Source organism: Piliocolobus tephrosceles, chromosome X (assembly GCF_002776525.5).
Source record: "Piliocolobus tephrosceles isolate RC106 chromosome X, ASM277652v3, whole genome shotgun sequence".
Lineage (NCBI taxonomy): Eukaryota > Metazoa > Chordata > Mammalia > Primates > Cercopithecidae > Piliocolobus > Piliocolobus tephrosceles.
In genome coordinates this window covers 16,764,424-16,780,276 of record NC_045455.1, presented here as the reverse complement: position 1 = coordinate 16,780,276, position 15,853 = coordinate 16,764,424, and the positions used below count along the sequence as shown (strand labels likewise).

The 15,853-nt window shown below is 40.3% G+C and overlaps 1 protein-coding gene across 1 annotated transcript in view; it reads left to right on the top strand.

The window, feature by feature from the left end:
• The window catches only part of HS6ST3 (heparan sulfate 6-O-sulfotransferase 3), a 742,727-nt gene extending 728,516 nt beyond the window's left edge, over positions 1-14,211 (top strand). The window contains exon 2 of the mRNA XM_023218047.2: positions 10,518-14,211. Coding sequence (XP_023073815.1) covers positions 10,518-11,226 — 709 coding nt within the window. The 3' untranslated portion in view covers positions 11,227-14,211. The remainder of the gene's footprint in view (positions 1-10,517) is intronic.
• The last annotated feature ends 1,642 nt before the right edge of the window (positions 14,212-15,853 follow it).

The following is a 15,853-nucleotide window of genomic DNA, read 5'->3' as shown; positions in this document are numbered from 1 at the left end:
GGTCGTTTCTTCGAGGACTGGTACCGGATATAATCGGGTGAGGGACCTCCATCTTTCTGATCCAGATGTTGGCTTTAATATTGCTGCAGTGCTGATGAGTGGGATTTGATTCCACAAATGTTTAGTCTAATTTGACATTCCAGCTGTTCATTAAGTGGAAAATAAACAATCTCTTTGGAAAGTTGTTTCCCCAACATCATGTCACAAACTCTAACCAGATTGTCCTGGAATGGCAGTCTCAGACCAAGGTTTCACTCAGAGCACCTTCCTGTTCAGCACCCTCTTGGCTCCCAGGCAGCCAGCTCCCTGTGCCCCATGATGTCAGGCCTCATGGAATAGTCAAGTCCTCTCTGGCTTTGACTGTACCTGCATACTATTGGCAAAAACCATATTAAGGCATTTTGACAGTGAAACAGGAGGAATTCTCTTGACTCAGGAATTCTACTCCTAGGAACTTATTCTCTGCACAAATATTCATGGCTTAGAATGTTCATCAGATTCTTGTTTAAAATAAACCCTCAAAATAGAATGTCCCTAGTTGTCCCAAACTGGAGATTGGCCATACAAATTATGACACATCTATAAATGGAATATTATGCTCTTCTGGAAGGACATTGTATTCTTATGAAAGCATATTAAATAAAATGGAAAAGCATTCACCCTGTCTTTTTAAGTTAAAAATATATTATAAATATGTTGTGCAGTATGAATTCAAAATGTAAACATATTTATAACTTTAAATAATAATCAAATAGATATATATATTTAACTGTGCCTATGTATGAGTAAAGTGATTATAGGTAATTTTTATTTTCTTCTTCTTCTTTTTTTTTTTTTTTTTTTTGAGATGGAGTCTCACTCTGTCGTCCAGGCTGGAGTGCAGTGGTGTGATCTCGGCTCACTGCAACCTCCGCCTCCCATATTCAAGCAATTCTCCTACCTCAGCCTCCCAAGTGGGTGGGATTACAGTTGCATGCCACCATGCCAGGCTAATTTTTGTATTTTTAATAGAGATAGGGTTTCACCATGTTGGCCAGACTGGTTTTGAACTGACCTCAAGTGATCCTGCCACCTCAGTCTCCCAAAGTGCTGGGATTACAGGTGCAAGTCACAGCGCCCGGTCTATTTTCTTCCTTTTTACTGTTCTACAGTTCCCACACTTTCCATAATGGTAACACATTATTGCATATCTAAGTGAGGGAAATAATAATTAAAAAAAAAAAAAAAAAAACAAGAACAGCTAAATCTAAACTATTCTTGCTTTAAAGTTATCAGGTGTGTGAGGAAAGACATCCGAGCCTCTCCCCTCCTGAGGGAAGCCCTGTGGGCACTCCCATCCCCTTGGCTTACCTATTGAAGACAGTCAAGATCCATGGGTAGTAAGCAAATTAAAAATGCCTGAGCCCAAAGGGTCTGGCTGCCTTCTAAGTCAGCATGAGGGAGAAGGTAATGGCATCTTGGAGGGAGCAGCACCTGTCTCCAGCACCCTCTTGGCTCCCAAGCAGCCATGCTCCCTGTGCCCCAAGATGTCAGGCCTCATGGAAGAGTCAAGTCCTCTCCGGCTTTGACTGTGCCTGGATACTATTGGCAAAAACCATATTGAGGCATTTTGACAGGGAAAGAGGAGGGATTCTCTTGACTCAGGAGTTTTACTCCTAGGAATTTATTCTCTGCACAAAGAAAAAAAGCACGCGGCGCATGACTTCTTTGTGAGGTAAGATAACCACATGCATGCATCTCCATTTCCTCCTCCTCACATTGAGGACACCCTCGGAACCAATCGCTCTGACATACACCACTGTCAGCTTCCTAAAGCTCTTTATTATGATACTTCACAATTCTAGTCTCCAACTTCCCATTGGCTTAGAACATCATTCTTAAATTCCTTAATTTGTTCTCAAGGCTTGAATCGAAGGCCTTTTCATAGCTGTGTCAAAGGGCAGTCTGATTGCTAAGCCTTAACTGCCGCAATACCCCTATCAAATACTGTGCAGGGCAGACAGTACTCTAGTGAGATAATGAAGAATGAGTGGCTCGTGATGAGTGTGCAGCAACAAAGAGAGCCCAGAAATTAATTCCATTCTGAATATTTGGAAACTGACTCCTGCACATAGCACAGCAGGGCAGAGGGAGCTAAGCTTCATTTTTTTTTAAATGCACACATCAGCTTATGTTTAAGATGTGCTGGTCACCTGTGCACACTCCATGGAGAGGATCAAGATCCTCACAAGATCTAGGAATCTGGGGCTGATAAATGTTATATATTTATTCACTCCACAAACATTGAACAACTGAACACCCAGGATGTATAAGGTCATGCATTATACGTCCTGGGGAATCAAAGGTGAGTCAGGCAAAGTTCCCTCTCTCAAGTTGTATAAAGCCTGTACAAGTCACGCTGGTCGCCAGAATAAAGATTATACATGAGGAGATCTCTGGTTTCGCAGGGCAATGGGGGAGAAATCCCTTCTATGGAGGACGTGAGAGCAGGCTGGGTGGAGGAGTTCCTACCTGATCTGGTTTTTATGAATGCATAAAACTGTGGAGTGTGGAGCTATTAATTTTGCTGCTTTGTTTTATGAGGGTTAAGCTGGTGGTGGAAGGAATCTATTTACTAAACTGTTGTGAGCCTAGCATTTTGAAGTTCTTTCAAGTGTGTTCTCATTGGACAGGCAAGTCATAGCCTCATAAACATGAGTTTCTTTTAATCACCACCAGCAAAGTGATTCCAGGGACTTTTACTCCTCATTCTACCATATGGATGAAGATACTAGCTCTGCCTCTTATCTACTGCAGTATTGAAAAGGAAGGATTTTCTAGAAGGAAAGAAAGAAACAGAGAAGAGGAAAAAGTAGTATAGAGAAAGCTGACAACAGAAAGCAGGGGAGAGCAGTAGCAGGCGGGTGCACGGCACTTCCTCAATCTGTCCTGGATTCTTTCTCTTCAACACTCACAGTTCTGGGGTTGTCCCTGCCGGTCTCTTACCATGGCTGCTGAATGTTTCCTGTTTCTCTACTTTAGGTAGAGATCTTTAATACTGTTTAATACTTTAATACTATTGCTGAATGAGTCTTTCTAAATTAACACTTTCAATTTCAGCCATTCACAATCCCATTCAGAGCCTATGGCAATTGGGTCTCAACATCCTGCTCCAGTCTATGCCCTCCTTCCATTCATTCATTAATTCATTCATTCATTAAATAAACGTTCAGTGAAATGCACAACATGAGCTTCCTGGTCAAGTCAGAGTACTCTGCTCTAGGTACATTCATGAAGAGCTCTCTTAAATATTCTTTAAATCCTGACCTCTGTAACTTGCTAATGAATGCATTTTTCTACTCTACCACACCTGTGCAGTAAGACTTGAGGGCATTTTCTTCTTTTCTTTTTTTTTATGTTCTCAACATTTCCTGAAGCAGCTCCTTACACATAGCAAACCCTCAATAAGCATGTGTTAATTAAATGACTTGCTAATTAAAGAAGGGAACAAATTATACAATAAACTGCTCAGTGAAACATAGATTCTTGAAACAGTAAGGAAGAAAACCAGTAAGTTTAATTTTAAAAATAAATAAATAAATTTCATTGTTACTAATTACTTGTCATATAAAATATTCTCCTTTTTGCAGTGAGTCTGTGTTGACTGTTTGATTCCATATCACTGACCATCACAATCAAATGACAAGTGCATTAGAAGATTATATATCTTTTTACTCCTTGCACACATTTTAGGCATTTTAAAAAGTATCAGTTTAGTTTTAGGAGAGGAAAGAAAGGCATATTTATCAAAGGCAATATTAGACTTGGTTATTAAAATATACTTATTTCATATAAAGATAATGTTCTTTTACATAGCAATTGTTTATTGAATATCTGCTGTGAGTAGGGTTTTGTGGTAGGTGCTAGGACTTTTGCTAGGGATCTGAGGCCTAAAGTAGGGTTATCAAAAAGGACTTTAGAGGGTAGACGTGACCAAGACTGTTACATTTAAGTTAAAAGTGCCGTAAGTGATGCAGTAAACTCTATAGGCTGGAAAGACAAGGAAGATGGATGTGAGCCTTGAACTGGTCCAGGGAAGATAAGCAGGATACGAAAAAGCAAAGAAAGGGAAAGGCTTTCAGAGTGAAAGGAGGCAGTCATACCTTTGTGTTGTATTTAGGATTTTTTAACGTGATCACCTTACAGCAGAACAAGATACTAAAAGTGGTTTGAAACTAGTTATGGAAATGTGTGTGTTCCATTTGGTGGAACTTCAGTAAGCCTTGATGGCCCATATTATAGTTATCAATTAAAATGATTATTGACTTAACTTCATTCCCTAATCTTTCTCAGCATACAAGTATTTGCCATCATAACCCTCATGGCCACAGAAGAGCAGTTCTAAAGAGCTCCAATTGCTTTACAGACATTCTTAAATGAATTCACCGAAGCCTCAATGAAGTAGGTGACAAACAGAAGATCTGCTGACAGGATGCTGTCACCATGGCAGACAAAGCCATCTGTCTGAGGGACTGTTCTGGCCCAGGGAGATTGGTGTAACATTCTCTTAAGTTGGTAGTTAGCATTTCTTTCACTTTACCAGAATCAGTGGGTGCCCAAGATCTCCTTGGGGACATGGAATATTAGCCTTTGAGTCCCTAGTGCCTAGTTCCAATGTTTGGCAAATAGATGGGGCTTAACTAAAGTTTGGAGAATTAAAGAATGAATGAACAGATAGATTGAAGGTGGGGGCATAGAGTTTGCTTATTTATTGTTTCATTATGTGGGAAGAGCTTAGGTTAACTATAAGGGAAAATATACAAACAAATGATACTGTCTATGCATAGGAGATTGAATTAAATGGAACAGAAGGTTCTCTGCATTGTGGCCACGCAGCTCTCAGGTGCTACCCGTTCTTCCTCTCTAGTCTTCATTTTACCCACTTAAAAATGATTTGGAGTTCTACCAACCAAGGGGGTCAACTTGAAACTAACTACGCTCTGACATCAAAACATAGAAACGTCCTAGTGGAACGCTTTTATTGATGAAGTATAAAGTCATCCTATCTTATGGATCTGAATCTGAGTGGCTAAAAGTCACAGGATTAATAATGACATGCCGTATGATATTCAACTACGGTAATGTAGTTGACATCGAACTCCATTGTGCTGTTGAACAAGTAAGACCTAAAAAATAAAGTTGGAGATTTCAGTAGTACTGGATCCTTTAAGTACTTTCATTAGAGACTGAACTGGGAGTTATGCGAGCAGGGGAAAATGAGTTGGGAGAAGATTCATGAAATCAAAGCAAAGCTTGTCAACAATGAAAGTTAGGCGTGTGGCCTGGAGACAGACATCATTTCATCAATGACTTGTGTAGTTTTCTATCTGAAAGTATATAAGCCAGCAAAAAGAGAGAAAAAATTGATATGAGAAAAATGATTTCATTAATCACATTTTCAGTTTTTTTCTTCAGTAATTGAGTGTTCTTTAACCCTATTGGTTTCAACCCTATTGGTTTATCATTTATTATTGAGTTCTTCAACCCTATTCATTTATTATTACTTCTACCTTTCTGTTTAGTCTGCTCTGCAGGATGGAAACAAACAAAATGTACATGAGAATATGTCTGTCTAAAGTGATTTCCAGATGCTTTTAGCCACTCAGATTCAGAACCATAAGATAGGATGACTTTATACTTCATCAATAAATATGTTCCACTAGGAAATTTCTATGTTTTGATGTCAGAGCAGAGGTAGTTTCAAGTTGACCCTCTTGGCTGATAGAACTCCAAGACATTTAGGACTTATTTTACTCATGTAAATATCATGCTACAATTCGGCTAGTCAATGTTTGATGCAATGTTAAACTGAATAAAGTTAAATTTGGAACCAAATCCATTTTAAGCCTAAACCAGTTTCAGTCAGATTTAAGATTATGTGGAATAAAGATTTCCAGTGGAGTGATGGTACTGGAAGCTCTGTGGCCAATTTTCTTAACTGAGACAAAAGCCTGAAACATGAACAAGTACCAACATAGGACTAAAGTAGGATTAATAATGACATGCCATATGATATTCAACTATAGTAATATCCACTCTGAGCACAACTTTATCATCAGTATTTCCTCTTGGAGCCCAGAAGCTGTGTCAGTCACTTTCTGCTTGCCATACTGACCTTTTGGGAAAATTGTCATTCTGTCACAGTGAAAGACAACAGAGTCATGGAAAATGGTGACTGGCAAAAGCAAGAGCTCAGACTGGCCTGCCCTTGGAAGTTTCAATAAATTTCACCTCCTGATTTAAAGGAAAGTGAATGTTACTTAAAGATTTTGAAGTTTCTTTAGCACATTTCAAAACTTCCTGGCTTCCCCTAGTGGTAAGGCTAGACAGTCAAGATAACAGAATATAGAAAATGTAGTTTTAAATATTGTAGCTTATCAATTCATTTTAAAAAGCAGAATAACGTTGTACCATTACATTTCTCATTTTTTAAAAAGTTGCTTTTAGTTGGTGTGTATTTTTTAAAAATTCATTTTACCTTGGGCAAGTAAAACATACTAGGTTGAGTTTTTTCCTACACAATAGGAGGTTTTCCTTCTTATAATATAGTGACGACTTTTTTAGTATATCAGACCAGATTAATCCAAGTTCTATAACTTACTACGAATATAACCTTGGGCAGCTTATTTTATCTCCCCAAATCCTTAGTTTATTCAACATTAAGTGAGATAAAAATAAATCATAATATGCACACATCTCATAGGATTCTGGAATGGTTTAGACTGTTACTTAGCGCCATGTCTGGCACTTCACAAGTTTGCTACATCAAGGGTCTTGGGTACCAGACTATAGGTAAAGCATTTGACATCCAAGTGTTTCAGTGAGTTTATCTAAATAAAAAATTTGCTATTACAATTGAAAACAAAATTAGAAAACTTTTGCCCCAAGATCTTGAAAAAAGTGTTTTTTTCTAAATGGTATAGGAATTGATCAGTTAGTCTTGAATCAAGTATCTCATTTAAATCTAAGTCTTCAACAATTTATTCTTTGCCTCTGTAATTATTAGTCATCTCTAGAGACTGAGTTCCCTTTCTTGGGAATTAGGAATGTGTTCTTTTCCATTGATTTGGCTTCTCTATTGAGCTTCTTATTCTCTTTGTTGACTCTTAGTTCCCACACACACTCAAAATATTGCATGATTTTCTTTTTCCTTTTCTTTCTTAACCATTCTTTTGAAATCAATGCCAAAATTTTCTTACCAAAGCCAATTTTCAGAGTGTGGTGGCAAAGCAGTTCTGCTTCGAACCTGTCTTGATGTGATAACATCAACTTTTAACTAAGAAGTGGAAGTGAATGTTTTGAGGAGAAGGGGGGAAGAGCAAATTCCCAACTGCTGCAACTTTTTTTTCAATTTTTCTTTTTTTTTTTTTTAACTTTTAAGTGCAGCAGTACATGTGTAGGTTTGTTACATAGGTAAATTTGTATCATGGCTGTTTGTTGTACAGATTATTTCATCACCCAGGTATTAAGCCTAGTACCCATTAGTTATTTTTCCTGATCCTCTCCCTCCTCCCACCTTCCACCTTCTGATAGGCCCCAGCGTCTATTGTTCCCCTCTATGTGTCCATGTGTTCTCATCATTTAGCTCTCACTTATAAGTGAGAACATGCAGTATTTGGTTTTCTGTTCTTGTGTTAGTTTGCTAAGGATAATGTCCTCCAACTCTATCCATGTCCCTGTAAAGGACATGATCTCATTCTTTTTTATGGATGCATAGTATTCCATGGTGTATATATACCACATTTTCTTTATCCAGTTGATCATTGATGAGCATTTAGGTTGATTCCATGTCTTTGCTATCACGAAGAGTGTTGCAGAGAACATGCATGTGCATGTGTCTTTATAATAGAACAATTTATATTCCTTTGGCTTTATACCCAGTAATGAGATTGCTGGATCAAATGATAGTTTTGTCTTTAGGTCTTTGAGGAATCAGACATCCTTTGATTTAAATATACAGAAAGTCTCTGATTTATGAGGGCTTGGCTTACTATTTTTAAACTTTACAATAATGGGAATGCCATAGGCATTCAGTAGAAACCATACTTTGAGTACCCATACAACCATTCTGTTTTTTTCACTTTCATGAAGATATTTAATAAACCTATGAAATATTCAACACTTTTTTATAAAACGGGCTTTATGTTAGATAAATATGCCCAATTGTTGGCTAATGCAAGTGTTCCAAGCACGTTTAAGTTTGGCTAGGCTAAGCTATGATATTTGGTAGGTTAGGTGTACTCAATGCACTTTCAACTTAGGGCGTTTTTGAATAACAATAGGTTTATTGAAATGTAACCCCATCATAACTCAAGGAGTATATATAGTCAGGCACACCACCATTTATCTTTAAGTACAAATGCATGCCCTAACAACATACAGGAGTGATACAGGGGAGGAATATCTACAACTGCTGCCTTTGCTAACACAGATATTTGGAAAACTATGACAATGCAGTGGTAATCAAAAGTCGTTCCTCAACAGACTCCTACTGTCGATCTATCTATCTTATATATCTATGTATCTATATATGTGTATTTATTTTATCATCAAGTTTCTTTGAAGAGCAGACACTGAGTTGAATCAAGAAAAATGACCTAGTTTTGTTCAGCCCTCTGGACACCAGGTTGAGGACAGGCATGCTGGGTAATACTGCTTTCCACTGAGTACATGCTAGGTCACATTGAGGCCTACCTGGCAGCACCAGCCTTGGTTTCTGGGCTCTCTATTGCACCAAGACATTTGTACAGGTGTCAGCGCAGGCCTGGTGTTCTTTTCGGAATATTGCAGGGCTAATTTTTTCTCCCTGGGGGAGCTCTGAGTTACTATGATCTACCCCATATTTCTGGAGCTCTCTCCCCTCAAGGAGCCAAGGACTAAACTAAAATTGAATTGGAATCAGACTGGCTTGTGCTAAAGGGCAAAAGGCTGCACTGGGATGTGAGAATTGGAAGACAGCTTGGGGACCTGCTTCGTAATGGGGTCCTTTCTATGACTTCCCTGACAAATGGACTTCCAGACTCTGCTGGAAAGATGGGGTTGGGGTGGGCAGCTAATTCCATTGGTAGGCTTCTCAAATAATGGAAATCATGGTCCTTATTTTAAACCAGTATTTACTTTCCTCTAATGCCTGCTGTTTCTCTTTCATTTCTCAACTTCTCCGTCTCTCTTCCTGCCTCTTAGCACTTCCCTTGTCCTTTTAAACCACAGATATCCTGATCTCTATGTGATTCTTCTAAAGAGAACCATTTAATAATGGGTTTCTTTTCAGTAATCCATTAGGTGGAATTAGATAAGATCTGTGATTGTAGTAACCACAGAACCTCAACACTAATAGGCGGTAAACACGTAGAAATTACAGTTTAAATACCAATATGATGTACAGGAAAGCATGGGAGCTTTGAAATCAAATAGGCCTAACTTAGACTTGCTCCAGTTTCACTTTTCTGAAACTCTGTGGCTTCAGCTTTTATTTTAAAAAGTAACGATAAAACCCATTTTACAAAATTGTCTTGAGGATCATCTGTGCAAGCATCCATAAAGCATGTAGCACAGTTCCTAACACATTGTAGGTGCCCAGTAAATACTAGTCTCCACACCCAACCCATCCTCCCTCAACCCACTTACCTCATAATCCCAAGTAGCAGTATAAAGAGATTAAGGAGGCCAGCAGGCATGCTGGCTCACGCCTGCAATCCCAGCACTTTGGGAGGCCAAGGCGGGTGGATCACTTGAGGTCAGGAGTTCAAGACTAGCCCGGCCAATATGATGAAACCCCATCTCTATTAAAAATACAAAAATGAGCTGGGTGTGGTGTCAGGTGCCTGTAATCCCAGCTATTCAGGAGGCTGAGGCAGGAGAATCGCTTGAACCCGGGAGGCAGAGGTTGTGGTGAGCCAAGATTGTGCCACTGCACTCCAGCCTGGGTGAAGGAGCGAGACTCCCTCTCAGAAAAAAAGAAAAAAAAAATGAGATTAAGGAGAATACAGGTTCAGCCTTGTTCTTTCTAATCCCAAGTCCTTGGATAAATCACTTCACCTCCTTCATGTAACCCTATCATATGGAACTGCATCTACTACGAAGGTTTGCTGTAAGAATCAAATGAAACAGCAGATGGGTAATAACTTAAAAACCATGGTATTTTCTCTAAATGTAAGGTATTGTTATCGCCAGTAGTAATTTATCAGTGAATAATTGCTGAACGAATGAATGAATGAACTATCTTTTCTTTCCACCTCATGCATCCCCACGCTGAAACAAGGAGGAAAAGCCCAACAAACTCAGCATTGAAAACTGGTACATACATCTTTATAGAAACATATGCACACGCATCAATAGGCATAAATGCAGGCAGGTACTCTCACGTAAACATCTGGCAAAAGAGTCCCTTGACTCAATGCTGATGTAAAATTGTAGAAATTTAGATCCCTCCTGTTAGAGTTGTCAACTACTGACGCTCTTCCTCTAATTTCTTCTAGGAATTTCTATTACATCACAATGTTACGGGATCCAGTGTCACGTTACCTGAGCGAGTGGAAACACGTCCAGAGAGGGGCCACGTGGAAAACCTCTCTTCATATGTGTGATGGAAGAAGCCCCACCCCAGATGAGCTGCCTACCTGCTACCCTGGGGATGACTGGTCTGGGGTCAGCTTGCGGGAGTTTATGGATTGCAGCTACAACCTGGCTAACAATCGCCAGGTGCGCATGCTGGCCGACCTCAGCCTGGTGGGCTGCTACAACTTGACTTTCATGAACGAGAGTGAAAGAAACACCATCCTACTGCAGAGTGCAAAGAACAACCTGAAGAACATGGCCTTCTTTGGGCTCACTGAGTTCCAGAGGAAGACACAGTTTCTCTTTGAGAGAACATTCAACCTCAAGTTCATCTCCCCCTTCACACAGTTCAACATCACGCGGGCTTCTAACGTGGAGATCAATGAGGGCGCCCGCCAACGCATTGAGGAGCTAAACTTCCTGGACATGCAGCTTTACGAGTATGCAAAAGATCTCTTCCAGCAGCGCTACCACCACACCAAGCAGCTAGAGCACCAGAGGGACCGCCAGAAGCGGCGGGAGGAGCGGAGGCTGCAACGGGAGCACAGGGACCACCAGTGGCCCAAAGAGGATGGGGCTGCAGAGGGGACTGTCACCGAGGACTACAACAGCCAAGTGGTGAGATGGTGACCCCCTGCCCTCTCCTCTCTCAGGATGGGGAGGATGAGCAGGCACATTGACCTTCTGTTGAGTTACCTTGGAGAAGCTGGGCCATGAGGACATCTGGCTGTGTGTGCTTGATTTGGACATCTGCTTCCTTCTTTGTCTTCATTTTTATCCAGCTGGAGATTATCTGTCTTGTTCTTTTTTTCTTTTCTTGACATTTTGCAATTAGTGATATTAAGTAGGGTAGGAGTGCATCCCATATAGACTGTTTTAGAAGGCCAAGGAGAGCCACACTGAAAAAGGAGACAGTTCCTGTGATCTCCTTTGCAGGAGCATAGAATAGTTTGGGTACCAGGAACCCACCAGAGGCACACATGAAAAGCCAAATTATGGCTTGGATGTTCTGCTGAAACTGGTCTATGTCATACTGTCTCCCATTATGAGAATATCAGTCGGTATAAAGAGAGAGAAAGAGAAAAACATTTCAGCCCTTAGATGAGGTCTTACACCAACCCCCACTTGGCTGTTAGCTGTCATCTTTGAACTCTATTTGAATGTGACTTAAATCACAAGTAACGTGTTTTGTTGTTGCAGTTGTTTTGAAACAAAATTATCATATTATTGACCATTGCTAGAGAGCCACATCCTACAAAATCCTGACACCACAACCTTAAGCCATGCCTTTCCTTCCATCTTTTAGGGACTGCGGAGTGGATCCAGAATAGAGGAGGTAGTAGCCCCTGAGAAATCAACATTGGTAGGAGCATTTAAGAGAAAACTTGCTTATTTGCTAATGCCTAAAGGGATCTCACTTTACCAACTGTACTTTCAATTTGAGGAACAAATGATAAATTAAGAGAAAAAAATATCAGGAAGATCAATATACGCCTAACATTTCTAAACTGGTCACATAACCTTAGATTTTAAAAGAATATTTCAGGGTTTAACCTTTTTGGAGAAGTTATGTTTTTTAATGGGGTACTACCAGTCTTAAAATTTTGCCACCACAGAAAGATGTTTTTAAAAGCTTGGCCCAAAGAACAGGAACTTAGCTAGCATGTATACAAAATATATTTGAGGTTACTAAGTGAATAAAAACTCTGAATTAGGCCAGGAGACATGAAACACCATTCATGGGATGGTTATCACAGGAGTTTAGACAGACTCTGCCTCCCAGCATCTTGAATATCTGCAGCCTGATCACTGTTTTCTTCCCACACAATCTTTACCTGTTGTTAGACTGTGGCCACAGCCAGTAAATCAGGCCAGAGTGTCTAAAACTGGACAAGAAATGTGCTGCAGTGCCGAGTTCTTATTTGCACCTTTTCCTAATCCCAACTACAGTAACAAGAAGTTTATAGAATAATAAGGGGATATGTATGAAAGAAGGAAGAGAAAGCCTTTGTCTAGCATTTATTAGAAGGATCAGAGTGAGTGGGAAGTTTTACAACGGATTGATCTGATCAATCCCGTCAAGGAGCTGAAGGCAAAATGTGTGAAACCCCTAAATCAGATTGAAAAGCCTATTTCATTGATATCCAACATGTTTGATGTTTAAGCTAGCTTTCCCTAAGCCACTGGTCAGCCTCCAGAATACTCTCTCTGGGGTTGTGAGTCAATCAGCCCACAAGCATTCATGGAGTGCTTACGTGCACAGAGGGAAGCCCAGCAGCTCCACCAGACAGAGAGCTGGAGATGCTTCTCCCACTGTGCGTGGCTTCATCTGGGGTGCAAGGGAAGGCATTATCGGGTGGCTCCCTTGCTCCAGGAACTGAGGGAGACCCTTTTCATACCTTAAATATATTCTGCACGACGAATGGATATTGTTAGTCTCCATTTCATAGATGAGAAAAGTGAAGCCCACAGAAAATAAGTAGCTCCTCCACGGGTTGTAAGCTAGGTCTAGCTGACTAAAAAGGTCAAGTTCTCTTTACTCCATCACCATATCCATATGGAATAAGGGCTTGTCCTACCTAAAGCTTCCTGCCAATAATGCAAGAAGCCAGCTGCAATTTCCCAGAAGCATTTGTCTCTAACCCATGTGGGTAGCCCGACCATGACAGCACCATGCTAACATTGACCCAAAGCCATGCTGCCTTGGGTCAGTCCAGCCCCCTCCACATCACTGAGGCATCAATGAGCTGACAGATCACCGACTTTTTAGGCAGCTGTATTTTTTAAGCCATATACAAGGGTGAGTTAAAAGGGGCCAAGTAAATATTGCTTGTTAGTTGGTAGAGATTAGGCTCACAAAATATTTCTCCATTTCCAATGATTTGTTCCTAAGGTAAGAAGGGAAGGAGGATTGCAGCTGGGATTAATGAGCAGCTCTCTCTCTAGCTTCTCATCTCATTGTTAGGATCTAATTTTCTGCCTAGAATAGCAGGACTGCGAATTATCCTTCTGCCTGCCTCTGTGACACACACACACACACACACACACACACACACACAATCCAGTGTTTTGTCATGTGGAAAATCAAAACAAGTTAGAAAGCATTCGGATTGTTTCTTTTAAACTCACTTTAAAATTTTGGCAAGGAATTCATGCATAACTGAGACTTGGAGGCAGCCCCTGCTCACTTCACGCTGTTCCTTAGGCACCTCGGGATTGGTATCAAAGGCTTCCACTGCCTTCTGCTGAAGGCATGATGTATGGGGCTCCACTTGAGACCAGGTATCAGGATGTTCAGAGGGAGCCTGCTCTTTATGTTGGCCCCAGGCCAGTGCTGAGCAAATTAAAAAGACCAACATGGGCTTCCTCCCTCATTTCATTTCATTCTAAAGCAGAAAACTTGTCATACCCATGGGGTCCTATGCTGATAGAAATGGAGAGGTAGGGATGCAGTTTATTCTCCAAAAATTGACTGCCCGCGTCTATGCTGAGTGATGCTCAGGGAAGTGATGCCAGCAGAATGCATCTGGGCCTAAGGATCCATGGAAGTCAGGAGCATTAAACCCCAAACCAAATCAACTCCAGATATATCAGTGTCAAAAGCCCAAGAAAAGACAAAAAAGAAAAAAACAATCCCCAGGGGTTCTGTAACCCAATTGACTCCTACACTTCTTTCCCTTCTCTTGGCAGCTCCAGTACCCAGATTGGAGATTAGGATGAGACGTCTTTGTGTATATGTGTGTGTGTGTGTGTGTGTGTGTGTGTGTCTGTGTGTTGTTAAGGACTAAGATACACATTTATTCTGTCTCCTTCTAACTTTCAGGCAGCCTGCTCTTGGAAACTGGAGGGAACTGCCCTGATAATTACTAGAATACTCATAAATAATTGGCAACATTAACAATCAGTGTTAGACAACAGTGAGGCATGTCATGTGTTTTTATTAAAAATGATAAAGACGTGTTTCTTCTCATCTAAAGGAGGTAACTTTGTCATAATTAGTTTGATTAAAAGTTCGAAGTATGAGGGTTCTTTGTTATGCCTTTAAGGTAAGTTTTTTAAAAATCTGAGTAGAGAAAGTACTAATATTGGCAAGAAAGTCCCCAAGATAGACCTAGCAAGGAGATAAGAATAGATCATTAAAAAATAAATATAAATGGACTGGATAGAATTCCCATTCGGCTGATTTAACACAGAAATTCAAAATAGTGACTAAACATGGAAGCTATTTCTCTCTTACTTAAAGGCAAACTGGTTTGACAGTTCTGGTGTGTGACGTTACCAGACACCTAGGCTCTCTCCTGTTGCTCTGTCATCCTAATGTGCTGCATCCACCTCATGGACCAAGATGGCTGCCATGGCTCCTGCCATCACGTTTACGTTTAAGGTAGTAGAGAGGAAGTGGAGGGAAGTTGCACATATTGTTTCCAGTCACATCTCATGGGTTAAAACCTAGACACTTGCCACATCTAGCTGCAAAGAAAGCTAGGGAATGTCTTTATTATTGATTGTCATGTGCCTTGATAAGCATGGGGTTTCTGTTACTAAAGAAAAAATGTGAAACAATGTGGAAATTAACACTGATAAAGACGATCAGTATCTGATACAAAAGGGAACCAAACAATATTTCAAGTGCTTTTTAATGTCACTTATTTCATCATATGTTTTGTGAAATATAAGACTAAAATTCATCACTTTGTGTAGCATTTAATGGTTTTCAAAACATTTTTGCATGTGCTGTCTCATTTGGTCCTCATTACATTCTTGTGTGCTAAATAGGACCTCTATTCATTATGCCACTTGCTAGTTTGGGATGGAGAGTAGGAGATGTTGAAAGATTTCCCAAAGACTCTATTTATAAGCAAGAAAGTTGCTTAGAGCCCAGCCTTTTGACTCCATAGCCTTTCCTACTATTTTATGCAGCTCAGCATCAGTATTGGGATTGGGAACTGCAGGAAAATGAAATCTAAATCTTTATTGATTTATATCCTTCCTTACCTTTTTTGACATGGAAAATGCCAAAGACGCTGGTCAAGTTTACTCTCAGCTCCCTACCTCCAGTGAGGGGACCTCTTACTAGGAATGAAATATCCAAGAGATGGGCGGTGTTGCAGGGGAGACCAAAACTCAGAGGAGGCATTCAAAGACTTCTAGCTGGGTGTCTACTCCATCCAACTCAAAACCTATTCAATATGAAGGCCAAGGGAATGTGCTCACAACTCCTTACTAAGGGAAATCAATATAAACCCTCCTCAAAACA